General features: G+C 47.2%; 1 protein-coding gene across 1 annotated transcript in view; it reads right to left on the reverse strand.

Moving 5' to 3' along the window:
* Positions 1–1,304: 1,304 nt before the first annotated feature.
* Positions 1,305–16,879, reverse strand: part of BARX2 (BARX homeobox 2) — a 44,140-nt gene continuing 28,565 nt past the window's right edge. The window contains exons 2-4 of the mRNA XM_083479442.1: positions 14,269–14,566; positions 7,074–7,158; positions 1,305–6,199 (exon numbers count right to left, since the gene is read on the reverse strand). Of these exons, the coding sequence (XP_083335568.1) occupies positions 5,951–6,199; positions 7,074–7,158; positions 14,269–14,566 (632 nt within the window). The 3' untranslated portion in view covers positions 1,305–5,950. The remainder of the gene's footprint in view (positions 6,200–7,073; positions 7,159–14,268; positions 14,567–16,879) is intronic.

Consider the following 16,879-nt stretch of genomic DNA (forward strand, 5'->3'; position numbering starts at 1 on the left):
TTCGGTGTTTAGGATAATATTTTTGTTTGCTGTTCATTATGTCCGATTGAATGTTAATTCTATTTAAATGTATACTTTATATTTGACTTTCTTCAATAAGGTTTTATTCTGCATTGTTTTATATGCTGTTTTAATGTAGGTTGCAAACTGCTTTGAGATCCCCCCAAAAAATATAAAGCAGTATAGAAATGGAAATAATAATAATAATAATAATAATAATAATAATGATGATGATGATGATGATTCATGGCACTGTGAAAAGTCACACATACAGGTCGCTTGTGGGCATCTGGCTAGGAAACCTCAAGATGGCCAGTAGCTTGCAGGAAAATATCTAGGCTCCTGTAGTTCACATGGATTAAGGAACTCTGCCACCTTCGTGAAACAAACTGGCTTTTTTAAAGAAAAAAAAAGAAACCAACTTCTTGAGGTTAGGAAAGTGAAGGACAAAAGCACTGAAAGGTGTGTATTGAAGGAATGATTACTGGGAAGCAAATCATTTCACACACAAAAAAAAAGCAGAAGGATTCAATATACAGTGGTACCTCGGGTTAAGAACTTAATTCGTTCTGGAGGTCTGTTCTTAACCTGAAACTGTTCTTAACCTGAAGCACCACTTTAGCTAATGGGGCCTCCTGCTGCTGCTGCACAATTTCTGTTCTCATCCTGAAGCAAAGTTCTTAACCCGATGTACTATTTCTGGGTTAGCGGAGTCTGTAACCTGAAGCGTATGTAACCTGAAGCGTATGTAACTTGAGGTACTACTGTAATCTAACCCCTGTGCAGGTTTTGCCCAAGGAAATCAGAATGCTCAGTAAATAAGTTGTCCAGAGTAACCCCTGGCCACTGTGAGAACTGGATCGTAGATTCATAGAACGGTAAAGTTAGAATGGTCCCCCAAAGGTCATGGTCATCGTCCAACCCCCTGTGATGCAGGAATCACAGCTAAAGAATTCCTGAGGGAGGATGGGCATCTAGCTTCTCTTTAAAAGCTCAATGAAAGAGAGTCCACCACCTTGTGAGGATCTTTCATTCTCATCCCACAGAGCTCTTCTCATGTTCCCATGACCGAGCCAGGTCCTAAACCAGCCTAAATGCAAATTTTCTGGTTGAGGGACACATCTAAGAGCTGGTGTGCTCTCTCAGGGCTTTGTTGTCCCTGGGAAGTACAGGGTCTTCGATTCCCCCACCCCCAGGCTTTTTGGCCCCGTGACAGCAAAATGCAGAGGAAGAAACCCAGTTCTCAGAACCTTGGACGAGAGAGAGAGAGAGAGAGAGAGAGAGAGAGAGGAGGGAGAGAGAGATTCCACTCAATTCCTTTATTTATATATTTTATTTTTAATTAAAAAATAAAGGTTATCTTGATACATCTCTTTGCAGCCTTTGGGCAAAAATGCACCCTCGAACAAGACTATAGGAAACACGATGCTTATCTAATCTTGGCACACGGGGCTGGAAAATAAATGCAACACTCATCCTGCAAAGTTTTCTTCTGAATTCCGTGGCTCGCTCTCCTCCCCACCACCCCCAGATATTTCAGTGCTCCTACAGTAAGTGCCATATAAATCTGGAGACCAATGTATCCAAATCTGCAAAAGCTCTAAAAACACTGGTGTTGCTGTAGACATCAAAAATCTCCTTGGGTTGATATAGGCTTCACAAAGGGCTCGAGCTAAGAATCAGTTCACACCTTATTTCTGGGAACTTTAGTTGGGGGAAAAAGACTGGTCTTTAAATACTGATGCTGCAACATTTAGGTCCACAAGGAGGGATGAAGGATAAATTTGGTTCAGTCCACATTTAAAGGCAGCCCTTATCAAATGCACGCTTCTCAAAATGATACACGGATAAAAAGGCACTCATCCTCTGAATTCGACACTTCTCCGAATTTTGCAATCCAGTTCTCTAAATGTACATGTGTACACTAAGGTAAAGGTAAAGGGGACCCCTGACCATTAGGTCCAGTCGTGACCGACTATGGGCTTGTGGCGCTCATCTCACTTTATTGGCCAAGGGAGCCGGCGTACAGCTTCTGGGTCATGTGGCCAGCATGACTAAGCCATTTCTGGCGAACCAGAGCAGCACACGGAAACGCCGTTTACCTTCCTGCCGGAGCAGTTCCTATTTATCTACTTGCACTTTGACGTGCTTTCAAACTGCTAGGTTGGCAGGAGCAGGGACTGAGCAATGGGAGCTCACCCCATCGCCAGGATTCAAACTGCTGACCTTCTGTTCAGCAAGTCCTAGGCTCTGTGGTTTAACCCACAGCGCTACCCGCGTCCACACTAAGGTAAAGTGTGCATAAAAATGCATATGTTGGTGAAAACAGCATGCAAAGGTGCTTTCTAATAGCGGAAACTGCTGGTGTGTATTAGGCAAAACTGCATGCAGAAGCATGCATATATTAGAGAAATCTATGCTAAGGTGCTGATGAATTTTCATAAGGACTTTTTAAAAAATAAGATAAAATTGCAAACTGATGTGAAAATGTCGAGAACTGAACGTCAGATTGGACAAGTGAAGAAGTGACGTTGATTGATTTGCCTGTCTCAAGTTGCAACCCTTTCTCATCAGCAAGTGAATCCCATTGAACTCAATGTAATTTGCTGCTGACTAAACATGTTTAGATTTTTGTGGGTGAGTCAATCAACTGGCTAAATTAGTTAAATTTGGGTTGTATTCCTATACCCACCTACTGAAGAGTAAGTACCATTTACCTCAGTGGGGTTCTACTTCTAATGCAAAATCTATAGGATTGCACTTTTAAATCCTTTCTGAGCATGTCTGACCTGCCTCATTCTGCCACAGAAATAGACTGCAGATAACTAAGGAAAATGTTCTTTGCAAATTTCAATGCAAACTGATGCGTGGATCGGAACCCAGGCCCCACCTAAACTACATGGCTTCCCCCCAAAAAATCTTGGGGATGGTAGTTTCTCAAAGGTGCTGAGAGTTGTTAGGAGATTCCCCCTATCCCCCTTACAGAACTACAATTCCCAGAGTTCCCTGAGGAAAAAGGAGCAAATTGTTAAAACCACTCTGGGGAAGGGGCAGATCTCACCCACCTCCCACATGTAAAATCTTAACAGCCATGGGTTCCCCCCAAAGAATCCTGGGATCTGTAGTTTCTTAAGGGTGCTGGGAATTATAGCTCCGTGGGTGGTGAACTACAGTTCCCAGGATTCTTTGGGCAGGGGGAAAGTACTTTAATAGTATGGTGTGCACATAGCTTGATTCTCCATTCCTGATGTAGACCAGGCTCAATGATCAAGCGTGAAATAGTGTGAATCAACCCTCAGTTATGGCAACTTAAACTCAACTTATTGCCCCACTGTCTTTAGGAAGATGCAACAGTTGCCCCTACACTGAGCCCAAGACCTGCTCCAGATTCTTCCCCCAAACTTCCTGTCATCATCCTTCCAGCATTCTATCAAAGAACAGGTGGCCAGCAGACAGCCCTCCTGTAGTTCCCTGGTCACTTTCCCCTCTTTTCACTGCAGTCATATGAGTCTCAATGCACAAACTCCCAGCTCCATGGCTCAGCGGTAAAGCAGCTGCCTTGCATTCAGAAGGTGCTGGGTTTGATCCTTGGTAGGTCTAGGAGAGGTCCAGGTAGATCTAGAAGAGTCCTCTACCTGAAACCTTGGAGAGCCACAGCTGGCCAGCGTAAACAATACTGAGATCGACTTGCTGGTCCCCTCTCTTCTGGCCCAAACCAAGCCACTGCCAAGTAGAGGAAACAGACCCTGCTTCCCTCCCTCACTGCTTTTAAACTCAGAAGGCAGATGAACAGGCAGTTGAGAGCAGAAGGAACAGGCTAGGGTTTGGTTGTGGGCCTCCAGAAGAGGTCCAGGCCTTGGCAGGTGCCCCGAATTGCTGGCCTTTGGTAGTGGCCCTGATCTTGGTGCATGCATGCTTCCAGGGCACAGAAAACACCTCTTCACGCAGCACATAGTTAAACCACTCCCTCTGCTAGGTCTGGCGGCTGCAGGCCCAAGACGGAGAAGAACGTTCCTCAAAGACAATACAGTGGACTGGATCAGCAATGTACAGTGGTACCTCGGGTTAAGTACTTAATTCGTTCCGGAGGTCCGTTCTTAACCTGAAACTGTTCTTAACCTGAAGCACCACTTTAGCTAATGGGGCCTCCTGCTGTCGCCGCTCCGCCGGAGGACGATTTCTGTTCTCATCCTGAAGCAAAGTTCTTAACCCGAGGTACTATTTCTGGGTTAGCAGTGTCTGTAACCTGAAGCGTATGTAACCTGAGGTACCACTGTAATACAGAAACGTATCTGTGTAGGTCTCCATTTCAAGGTATATTTGTATAAATTGGTGGTCCCTGTATTTTAATGGTGTATCTCTGCATATTCTGTATACAGTAGTAGGCACAGAATACTTTTATTTCCTTTTGGGGGATAAAACGACCAAGATGGTCACAACAACAATTAAACTTTGACTTGACTACTCACTCCCACAGGAGGCAGTGATGGCCACCAACTTGGATGGCTTTAGAAGAGGGTTAACAAATTCATGGAGGAGGAGAGGGCTATTGATGGCTACTAGCCATAATGGCTCTGCTGTTGAGAGAGTGTTATTATGGTCTGCCCCAGGTTGGCCACTGTGAGTACAGGGTGCTGGGCTAGATGGCCTACGGGCCTGATCCAGCAAGGACTCTTCTGAAGTCCTTAGATTAGGGTTGCCCTACTTCTGGAATTTCCCGGACATAGCCGGGATCCGTCTGTCACAAATGGCATGCAGGCGGAATTTTCGAAAAAATGTCCAGGGAAAATCTGGGACAGCCCATATCAAGAGTGTTGGTTTTTTGGCGACGTTCCTAAAAAGTAGCTCAACAACTTTGGGCAAAAAGGAAAAAAGAAAAGAAAAGCGCAACAACTTTTCTGTCTGGATTTTCACTTTTGGAAACATGGCAAGCCGACCTTAGATATGCCTTCTCTTCTGACATCAACAAGGAACTCTTCTACCGAGAGTTCGAATATTGCTTCATTGAGATCAGGATTTCCTACGCTAACTGGCTGTGGCACTCCAGAGCTTCATGCATGGAACTTCCCAGCTCCACCTGGAGATCCTGTCAGGAACCGAACCCGGGGCCTTTTGTCTTTAAAGCAGATGCTCTACCACTGAGCTACCACTTTCCCTTCCATGTGCGCCAGAAGTTTGTATTGCCCCCACTGAGCTCTGGGTGGCTACAGGCAGGCCTACCCGCTTGCCCCTGCTGCAGCCAATGGAACTTCCACATCCACCATGAACCAAACCAATACATCCCACAACTCTTGCCTCTGCCCCAGCCTCTTGCCCACCTCCTGCCACCACTTCAGTCTTGCCCCTATGGGCCACTGGTGCTGCCAAGCCCTCCAAGTCAGAGAGCGACTTGAGGAAGTCGGGCATCTGCTCCTGCATTTCCCTCAAAGCCCCCCCCCCCACTTTGTGGTGCTGGAACGTAAACATCCCAAACACCCCTGTTAAAAACACCTTTGCTTTGGCCCGTTCCCAATTAAGCACTGGTTGCAGAAGAATGCTATGTTGGAACGACAACAAAGGACCTCTTGTTTTGTTTGGCAGTCACTGCTCGGAACCCATTTCACAGATGAGGATAATAAGGGGGAAGGTGAAAAGGGACAGTTTTTTTTCTGGCAGCCATTCGCTAAGGAGCCTCTTCCTCCCAGCTCCCTGTGCATTTCCAAAGTCTCAGATTTGCAAGCATGCAGTCTCTTTGGGAGGAGAGCTCAGGCCCCACTATCTGTGGGGAGGGTGTACACACTGCATTGGAAAGAAGGAAACTGTCGCTGCTGCCTACATGGGGTCTCTTTGCTCCACAGCGACCCACCCATACTGTTCGATTTCATAAGGCACCAAGTGTGCACGCCTCCAGTTTGTACATTGTCCTTTTGGGAAGTGTGGGGAGTTTTTTTCCTCTCTCTCTCCCTCTCTCTTAACTTGATGCAGTTTCTCCCAGAGGGGTTTCAGCTGTGTTTTTAGGAGATTCCTCTGTCTCTGAAGGGGCCTCCAATGGCTCTCCGGTCAACCCACACTCTTCCGTGGCCTGGCTTTCCTCCAAAGCCGGCTGGTGAGCTTGGCTGTTCATCTTCTCCTCCGCTTCGATCTCTTCGGAGCTGGGAATGGAGTTTTTCTTGGGGCGGCCTTTGGGTTTTGTGGGGGCCTCCTGTCCACCTTTCAGGACCTGGAGCAAAAAAACAACAACACGCTGAGTGTCTAATTGCTGCTTTCATGGGGTTTTTAAAGTGTTAAGTTGGACCAGCAACAAAACCTTACAGCATGGAGAGTTCCTGTGCCCTGTCCAGCCTGCCATGCCCTCTCCCAGGATATTCCACCCCATCCCCTAGTTTTCCATTCCTCCTCCCAAAAGTCAGTCAGCATTCCAAGCCCACTGAGCATGCTCAGTCCTCAATAGGGTGTTTTTAGAGTTTCCCACCATGCTGATTTCTTTCCTGTTGTTTTTAGGGGTTTCCTCCAGGCCTGAAGATACCTCACTTTTGTTTCCCCATTTTGTCTAGGATTCTATCAGCACTCTGCAACTGAATTCACTGTTAGAGGAACTGATTCATCTTTTGCTCTGCAGCACTCAACTAGAACAAAAAGCATCAAGAGATTTTTTTTTCTTGCCACTTAGAACTTTTTATTTATTAAAGTTAATTTTTGAAAAGGGGGCTAGAAATGTTCTTAAGTAAATAAATCTTAAGGCACTGATAGTGGAGGCAATCCACTCTGATGCTGAAAGGCATTAATAAAAGATTATTTTATTATCCCAAGTGTCAGAGAAGCAGGAGGATTCTTGGATGAAAATCACATTTAGGGATGTCACCCAACTAAGGAAGTCTTACACTTCAATCCTATGCGGGTTAACTTTGAACTGAGTCTCACTGCCTAAAGAAAATGCAAATTAACTAATTTTTTTTAAAAAGTAACAACTAAGTTTTACGTTAAAAATGTGATTTTAAAAAAATGAGACACAAACCTTTTGCCCCTTTTCATTTCATTTCATTTTTGCCTTGGGCATACCCTGTACTCATGCCTCTGTTTACCACAGTACCTACCATTTTCTTCCACTTCATCCTGCGATTCTGGTACCAAGTCTTCACCTGAAGTTGAGTTAGGCCCAGGGACTGAGCCAGATCCAGCCTGGAAAACAAGAGATCCAAATCAACGACAGAAAGGAAGACGCACCATCCACGGCCAAGATCTGATTAGCTCACATCCTGCGGAAAGCGAACAAGTTGTACAGACACTGGAGGGGAAAACCAAGGAACACTAACAGCCAGGGGAAGATAGTCATCATCTACTGACAACGTGCCCTGTCCAAATAAATCAACTAAAGGAAGCTAAAGAGAAGTTGTAATTCCCCCTTTGGTGTAATTAACTGCGGGGAGGTTTCTCCCCCCACCGCCACAAATAAATAATTTGTTGCAAATGACAATGCAAACATTTGAGAGGTGCAGAAACGAGCAATGACTTGTTTGTCTGATATCATACAGTCCACGACTTAAGAAAGAAAATGATGCAGAGGGGAAAAGCAGAGAGATATGTTATGAACAGGGGCGTAGAAAGGGGGTGCAGGAGTGCGGTCCGCCCTGGGTGTCATCTCTGAGGGGGTGACAAAATGGCACACCGTGGGGGGCGGCACTTACCGTGGGGCCTGGCCTGCAGTGCGCCCGAGGCACGCGTCTCTCCTGGGAGTGACACGGTAGCTCGGGGCCCCACGCTGCCCGAAACGGCAGTGTGGGGCTTGCGTCCGCCAGGCGGACTCTGTGGGCAGCTCGCCACAGCGCCCCCCCTAGGCGGATCGCCGTGGCGCCCCCCCTGTGGGTGACTCACCCCGCCCCCACCACTCTGGGTACTGGAGCAGCTAGCTACACCCCTGTTTATGAATAATAAGATCATGGTGCCACAGAAGCACAACAGAGCCATCAGTAATAAGTCCTGGAATGCAAACTTAACTGATTGTTTCAGGTTGAACAACATCACCTGCACAGTAATTTCTGTGGGGTATAAATACAACAGATAGACCTTCTTGTGCAAAGGTGGATTTGCTACTCTGGTTTTCCACAAAGGCTGGAAAGCCAGATGGAACTTGGCTTCCTAAGGATTCAGAACTCAATGGCACTCAGATCAAACTGGGTTTCACCTGAGATTTCCTTGATAAGATATGGGAAGGTCCCCTCTGCGGGCACACACAAACACACAGCCAAGCACCACTGTGTTTACGTAAGGCCCGTTGGTTAAGGACCAAGTGAAAGACTAATCTCCTCGGATGAAACTTGCTGAACAAAGAAATCTGAAAGAGACCTGCTGGCATGACATCTTCGCTGTGCCTCTGCCATGATTAGCATCAGTGAACCAGAAACACAAAAGGTGCGAGGGCAGTCTAAGCCAAGCTTGGTGCATTCGGTCACGTCTCATACACACCACCAGCTGCACGGTAGATGACTCTGAATCACCCTGAAATTTGCCACGTCGTTTTCTCTGCGGTGGGGTTCCAATAGCTGTGTTCACATGGCAATCATTTTACCAGTTGGTTGCAGCCCCAAAAGGCCCAGAGGACTTGGCTTAAAGAGGGACAACAGGTGACCTACTTCTTCCACTCGTTACCTGTTTCTCAATGGGCTGGAAACATAGGAGCAAACCTTATAGCAAGTTGGAACATGGGGCCACCTGGTTTGGTTGTTTGGGCAACCTCGTACCCTCCAACATTTCAATAATAATAATAATAATAATAATAATAATAATAATAATAATAATAATACATTATTTATACCCCACCCATCTGGCTGGGTTTACCCAGCCACTCTGGGGGGCTTCCAACATCAAACAATAAAAACTTCCCTAAACAGGGCTGCCTTCAGATGTCTTCCAAAAGTCAGATAGTTGTTTATTTCCTTGACATCTGATGGGAGGGCATTCCACAGGGCAGGCACCACTACCGAGAAGGCCCTCTGCCTAGTTCCCTGTAACCTCACTTCTTGCAAGGAGGGAACCGCCAGAAGGCCCTCGGCACTGGACCTCAGTTTCCAGGCAGAATGATGGGAGTGGAGACGCTCCTTCAGGTATACTGGGCTGAGGCCATTTAGGGCTTTAAAGGTCAGCACCAACACTTTGAATTGTGCTTGGAAATGTACTGGGGGCCAATGTAGGTTTTTCAAGACTGGTGTTACATGATATTGGCGGCTGCTCCCAGTCTATCTGCCGCATTCTGGATTAGTTGTAGTTTCTGGGTCACCTTTAAAGGTAGCCCCACGTAGAACGCATTGCAGTAGTCCAAGTGGGAGATAACCAGAGCATGCACCATTCTTGTGAGACAGTCCTCAGGTAGGTAGGCGTACCAGATGAAGCTGGTGGACAGCTGCCCTGGACACAGAAAAACCACTCACTTTGATGCTCCCTCTACAATCAGCAGCAGCGACTCATTCTAATGCTTACCTGCATTACAGGGCTGTTGTAATCGCTGAGATCAACTCTTTACGGAGTGTTTTGAACACTCGGCTTTGCTATAGCAACACCAAGTGTTATTATCGGCAGGGCAGAGCCCATCAAGGCTGCTGCTTATCAGGCCCATCTGCCCTCTGTTGCCATTAGCGAGCCTCATCATTCAACGGTTCTCTTCAAGCTTTCTTTAAGACCCACATCAAAGGCAAGGGCAAGGGCAAAGCCGTTGGCAAGACTCCTGAACAGTGTGCTGCTGGGCACACTGGTGTGAGGAATAGGGTGACCACATGCTCCACTTCATAGTGGGCGGCCCTATGTTTGAAGGGCTTTCTGGCCAAAGTCCAGTTTTAAAATAAAGAGCCCTAAGGAGGGAGTGCAAGGAGTCATGAAGTTGAACGGCCACCCGAGCAAGAACACTGCTCTCCTTGCCATATGGTCTTTCCGACAGTGGTGAGGTACATTGCATCTCCATTTCCATTAAGATATATAAATTAACTTTTTTGCAAGTTTCATGCTAATCTGTGTCTGCTTTTGTCGCCTTTTCTGATGCTGAATGACGACTTCTCTTTTTTGGCAACACATAAGCAAAGTGCAAGTAGATAACTAGGTACCACTCTGGCGGGAAGTTAAACGGTGTTTCCGTGCGCTGCTCTAGTTTGCTAGAAGCGGCTTAGTCATGCTGGCCACATGACCTGAAAGCTGTACGCCGGCTCCCTTGGCCAATAAAGAGAGATGAGCGCCGCAACCCTAGAGTCGGCCACAACTGGACCTAATGGTCAGGGGTCCCTTTACCTTTAAGTAACCACTAGTAATAGTTCCAGCATTGCACAGGGTTGGACTAAAGAACTGTTGGTGTTCCTCTTCCAGATCTACCGTTCTATGATTCTAGTTTCACAAGTAGGCCATGAAAACATCTAGCATCAAACGGGATGCATTGGGGTTGCCCCAAGACCTGTTGCTACCCGAGGTGATGCTCACGATGGCATCCTTCCTTATTCCTCATCCAGAAGGAGCGACCAGCCAGGCCATCCACCAGTTTTCAAGGAGGAGGAGAGACTCTTGAGAAAAAACATGCATGCGTGGCCATTTTTTGAAGCGTCAAGGGAAGGGCGTCTTGAATTTTCAACCAGGAAAGGAAAATATAGCAACGTCTGCTGCATCTTTGGGAGGTGATGCTGGGAGCCTGGCGGAGGTTTTGCCATTACTGAATCTCAATCTTCACACGGGAAAGGCGCCTGGTTGGCAGCAGGGGCCACATCGCGGCGAGATTACCTGTAACCCTTTGCAAACTGGTTGCTGCGCCTGTTTAGAAACAACAGGCACTGCCTAGGAAACCAAAGCAACAAACAAGAGGGAGGGAGGGAAGGGGCAGGAGAGCTGCGCTGGCTCATCGTGCTCAGTCACGTAGGATGCCAAGGCTTATTAGTGCCAAGAGAGTCGTGTGTGTGATTGATGGTGTTGCCCAACCAGTCATGTGAGGTTCTGAGCTGGCACCACACTAGCCACCCAAACCCTTGAATGGAATCAGGACCCCTTACGAGAGAGACAAAGAAGCCCTTGGTGCTGAGCACTGTGGGTAAGAGCCATTGGCCTACGCAGGATGGCAGTGGATCTACAGGCAGCGGTGGCTGATGCCCATGGAAGTGTCCAAAACCTCCCATTGTTCTAGGCGCATTTTGCGACAGGGAATTTCATTTGCACAAGCAGTTTCTGAGTTCTGGGCGCAGTACTGCACCTAAGATTTCAGATTAAAACTGCAGAGTGAAAGGAAAGGAGGACCTTTTTCTGTCTCCCCACTTCTAGCTACTCTCTGAAGACTGGAGAAGAGACCCTCTTAAGAATATCAGGGAGGTGGGCAGGGGAAGGAATAGAATCATGTGGGAAATGAACATAATATTTTAGCTGCCGTTCATTCATTTCAGCTTTGCACAGTGGTACCTTGGGTTAAGAACTTAACTCGTTCTGGAGGTCTGTTCTTAACATGAAACTGTTCTTAATCTGAGGTACCACTTTAGCTAATGGGGCCTCCCGCTGCTGCCATGCCGCCGGAGCACGATTTCTGTTCTCAACCTGAAGCAAAGTTCTTAACCCGAGGTACTATTTCTGGGTTAGCAGGGTCTGTAACCTGAAGCGTCTGCAGCCTGAAGTGTCTGTAACCCAAGGTACCACCGTATTCTTGTTATAAAAAAGTGCACCTATACATTCTGTTGTTGTGCCTATAACATAGCTGTCAACTTTTCCCTTTTCTTGTGAGGAATCCTATTCAGAATAAGGGAATTTCTCTTTAAAAAAGGGAAGCGTTGACAGCTATGGCCTATAACTTAGGTTTAAGGTGCCATTTAGCTCCTAGCTTTTACATTTCAGTTTCTAACACTGGCCCATGGGGGACTGGTAGGGCAGAAGCCAGGGAACCTGACAGCAGGGGGTGCCAGAACTAAGTAATTCACAGGAGTGTCCTAGAGTGGACGCACTGGGCGGGCCTTGTCCTCCAACCGAGGTGGAGAGCTTAAAAGCACTTTCGACATGGGGAAACCCCAAATGGAGGAGGGAGCTATCAATGGCTACTACCCATGATGGCTACCTCCACAGCTAGAGGCAGCCATGCTTCTGAAAAGACAGGAGGCTAGAGTGCTCTTGTGCTCATGTTCTTCTTGGTGGTTTCCCAGAGGCTTCTGGTTGGCCAGTGTGAGAACAGGATGCTGGACTAGATGGCCCATTCCCTTGGTCCAGCAGGCTCCTCTAATGTTCTTAAATGGACCTGGCGTTTGAAGAGCTTTTAAGCTCCCCACATCACTCGGATTTAACGTGCGCAATTACAACCAGAATTTTTGCCTAGCATTTCTGATCAGCAATGCAATCATTGAATACTTTTGCCGTATTTTTATGTGTATAAGACGCCCCTGTGTATAAGACACCCCCCTATTTTTGGGGACTCCAAAATAAGAAAATAGGGGGAAATTGCCCCATGTATAAGATGAACCCCCTTTTCTTAACATAATTTTAAAAGAAAAAACCTTGTCTTATACACAGAAAAGTACGAGTAGTAGATAGGTAGCCGTGTTGGTCTGCCATAGTCAAAATAAAAAAATTCCTTCCAGTAGCACCTTAAAGACCAACTAAGTTAGTTCTTGGTATGAGCTTTCGTGTGCATGCGTATCTGAAGAAGTGTGCATGCACACGAAAGCTCATACCAAGAACTAACTTAGTTGGTCTTTAAGGTGCTACTGGAAGGAATTTTTTTATTTTGACAGAAAAGTACGGTAATTAAAGTCTTCTTTACCCCAAATCTTGAATAATGTGATGAATTGGTGCAGAGGCTCCGATATTAGACTTTTCCCTACTGGCCTACAAAAACCAGCAACTTTTCCTTTCCCTACTGATTGAACCAGCATCCCTTCTCTTTCAGTGGAAACATAGGAATCAGCCTTTCAAAGGGGTACCAGGAAGGAAGGAAGGAAGGAAGAAGCCTTTTCTCTCTTCTTCATAAGTATCACTGCACATCAATTCATGATGGCATGTGTGCGTTTGAAGCATTCCCACAGCCCTGGTATGCATTTTCCACTGATACAATCTACTCATGTCTCCTTTGATTTTATCTTCTTCTTTATTTAAGGCAAGGGTGCTTTGAAATCTGACCCGACCATGTGACCAAGCACTCCACTGGGAGCAAGCTCATCTCCACGTGCCCAGGCACCATGGCTGTGCTCTCAGCTCCTGAACAGCTGAGAGGAACATCACAAGCCAGTATCCTGGTGAGGCTGGGAGGAGGACTCGGCCGCCAACTCCAGCTCAAGAAACACGTTTGTCCAGAAACGGAAGGCTGCAGAGAGTTTGCTTCTGCAAATGATGCGGCGAGGCTAAAGTGTGGAGGTTTGAAGTGGGGATATTTGCAAGAATTTGAAATGGCAAGGATCTGCCTGTTGGTCCCAGTACGTTTCCAAGCACAATTCAAAGTGTTGGTGCTGACCTTTAAAGCCCTAAACGGCCTCGGTCCAGTATACCTGAAAGAGCGTCTCCACCCCATCGTTCAGCCCGGACACTGAGATCCAGCGCCGAGGGCCTTCTGGCGGTTCCCTCACTGCGAGAAGTGAGGTTACAGGGAACCAGACAGAGGGCCTTCTCAGTAGTGGCGCCCACTCTCTGGGACACCCTTCCTTCAGATGTGAAGGAAATAAGCAGCTGTCTTATCTTTAAAAGACATCTGAAGGCAGCCCTGTTTAGGGAAGTTTTTAATATTTAATGCTGTATTGTTTTTTAACACTCGATTGGGAGCCGCCCAGAGTGGCTGGGGAAACTCAGCCAGATGGGCAGGGTATATATAATAAATTATTATTATTATTATTATTATTATTATTATTATTATTATTACTCTCTCCAGTTTGTGCAGCAGCAAATGGGTTCTTGTTTATTCATGTGTAAGTAGGAAGATGTAATTGAAAGGAGTGGCACCTTACATACAAGTTAGGCAGATTAAACACAGAACGTGTTTTGTTTTCAGATGGCAGTGTAGAAGATTTTTTTTTAGGTTTTACAAATTATCAGCAGGACAAAAGGGCACCTCCTTTCCATTTAACTTGCTCGTTGCTAAATAAATATGGGAAAATATTTAAGATTTTCAAGTGGTCAGGCTTCCCAGATGTGTGAATGCTTTTATGTGTCTCGTCCATGTTCAACAGGTCTCCTCTGAGTAATGGAGACAACCCACTGTCGGTTGCAGTTTTTTAAAAAAAAATCAGTGTTAGCTTCTGGAAATCAGAATATTACAGCACAATGAGAAGCAGTCCTGAGTTCAAAGCCCCCTTGACCAACCTGTCTGGAGTGGAGAGGTACTTCTGCTTCTGGAACTTCTTCTCCAGCCCCATGAGCTGCAGCTCCGTGAAGATGGTGCGGCTGCGGCGAGGCTTCTTCAAGCGGGGCGCAGACTGCTCCGCCTCCGACTCGCTGCTCCCGTGGGTCTCGCTGGCCTGGGTCTCTGAGCAAGTGCTCCCTGGTGTCGGGTGTGGCGAGAGGACGCGGGAAGTGCCGGCGGCAGGGATGAAGTGGGAGACGGCCGAGGGCTGCCTGGTGATGACAGAGATGAGAGGATAGGCCCTCAGAGAAGGGGAGCCTGGGGAACAAGCATCAGAGAAGGAGAGGGGTTACACCACAGGTTAGGGCCTCTGCAGGAGAGGTTGAATCGTCGTGGTTCAGAGCCGCCCAATCAGAGCAAGGGCGATTGGGCAGGAAGAGGGGACATCCTGAAGTTGCATGCATGAGCTTTGTGCCTCCCACCCTAAGCCAGGCAGAAGCTTCACGGGTTTCGGGATGGAGGCACCAGGCTGTAATACTGCAATGCTATAATTTACAGGGAACATTTAGGGGACTAGCCTAGTCTCCCATGTCCACTGGCTGACTACACGCCACTGCTGATTGCCTGTGATGGCTTGGGACTCTGGCTCAGACTCGGAACCAGAGGAGTCTCAGTCTTCACCGGATCCTTTGCCTCAGGCATCACCTGAACCAAGTCTGGGGCCTGACCCTGAAGAGTTCTAGTCTGCACAGGTTCCCCTGCAGCAAACACTAGCTGGGCCGAGTCAGGGGCCTGAGCCTGCCCTGGCTCCAGATGTAGGGATTACCTCGTTGCCTTCAGCTGGGCCATCACTTACAGCTGCTCCACTACCGGTTTGGTCAGGGGAGGCTGAGGCGGCCCCTGGGTCTAGTAACCCACCGATGTCTCCCGAGCTGCAGAGACTAAGGTCTGAGAGAAGGAGAGACCTCAGTATTCGCAGGAGGAGTGCTCGCCTTTGGGCGAAACAGGGAGATGAGTCGCTGGGGGATCAGGACCAGCCATTCCCCGACAAAGATAAAAGGCTGTTGGGCCCCAACCCAGATTGCGGGAGCAACATTGTTGTATGCCAGAGATCCTGTACCTGTCCTTGCCTGGTTTCCTGCCTTGTGTCCTGCCTTGGCCCTGTTGGACTGACTCCTAGCAGAACCCTTGGATTCTGGACCGGCCCTGGACCACGTTTCATGGGTTACCCCCAGGCCCAGCACATTGCCCTATGCCTGTTTGGTTGAAAATAACTATGTTCAGCGGGACTTGCTACCATATTGGCATGAACAGCCTTGAGACTATTTGGCCCGTCAGCCAGGCCAGCGTTTGACAGCCGCAAACGGAGCCCAAGGCTCGAAAGCTCAGCTTCTGTCCCAGATTTGCACAAACATCTTTAGCCCTCACCACTGTGTTTACTCATGGATTTGTGAGCTCCTTGCTTTGCTCAAATGTCCCCGAAAAGAAGTTCTATAAAAAGCGCCGCCACCAGAATGCGTGAAAATTGGACGCATTATGCCAAGTCTCTCGAGCCAAGACTGAAGTGGCTGTCGCTCTGCCACCCTTCTTTGTGTGAATAAGGAGACAGACATCTGCTCCTGACATGCTCCTGTGCTGCTTCCGAAATTGGTGGGAGATCGTGTCAAGGTAAAGGGCCAGCTGGCCATGTCCTCCTGACCAGCCTGAGAACATCCCATTTCAGTCAGCAATGGCTGCGGTTCAACAGCAATGGAGACCCACAACAAGTCTCCTTCCACTTCTCTTGAAATCCCTGATGCACCCATGAATGGAAATCAGAAAGAAATATCAATATATCTGCACCAATTCTGGTTATGTTCCTAAATGTGTACTGAATCTTTTAAAAAGACCCACATTCCCAAGCTCTAAGGCTAGGACAACATTTCTGTGCTGGAGTCTCCTGCTTAGTTTGCTTGTGTGTTAATTAAGACACTTTGCCATACCTTATCTTTCATATTGCACTGCTATTTAAATTCTAATAATTATTTCTGAATTCACATCGCTACATATAAACCAGCATATGCAAATGTTATATGTCCCTTCATTTGTCCTATTTTGGGGCCAAGCATTTTCTTTTTTAAGCTGTGCTTAAACTGGCCATCCTATTCCAAAGAGGCTAAGAAAGCTGCTTCCATGTTAGGTTTTCAAAAGGGTTGCAAAGACTTTCTGTTTTTATTTTATTTATTCCATTGCATTTCTATCCCACCTTATTCTCCCAGGAGCTCAAGGCAGAATACATAGTTCTCACGCTCCTCACTTAATCCCCACAACAACCCTGTGAGGTAGGTTAGGCTGAGAGGTGGCAACTGGCCCAAGGCATCTCCAGACAGGACTTGGAAAGAGACCCTAACCTTGGAGGTCCACTGGTCAGGGAAGACTGACCCAGGTGGACCACTGGTCTGACTCTGCGCAGAGCAGCTTCCTATTACTGTAAGCAGTTTGAATGGATAAATAGAAAATGAAACCGTTCCACCCCTGAACGCTGCAAGCTCACACAAGCTTCCCACATTAAAAACAATCTTAAAAACGAAGACAAAACTCAAAAACTAAACAATCAGCAGAGCCCAGCAAATAAGAGGTTGGCCGCAAACT

Source organism: Podarcis liolepis (genome assembly GCF_965112155.1).
Source record: "Podarcis liolepis genome assembly, chromosome: 16".
Taxonomy (NCBI): Eukaryota; Metazoa; Chordata; class Lepidosauria; order Squamata; family Lacertidae; genus Podarcis; species Podarcis liolepis.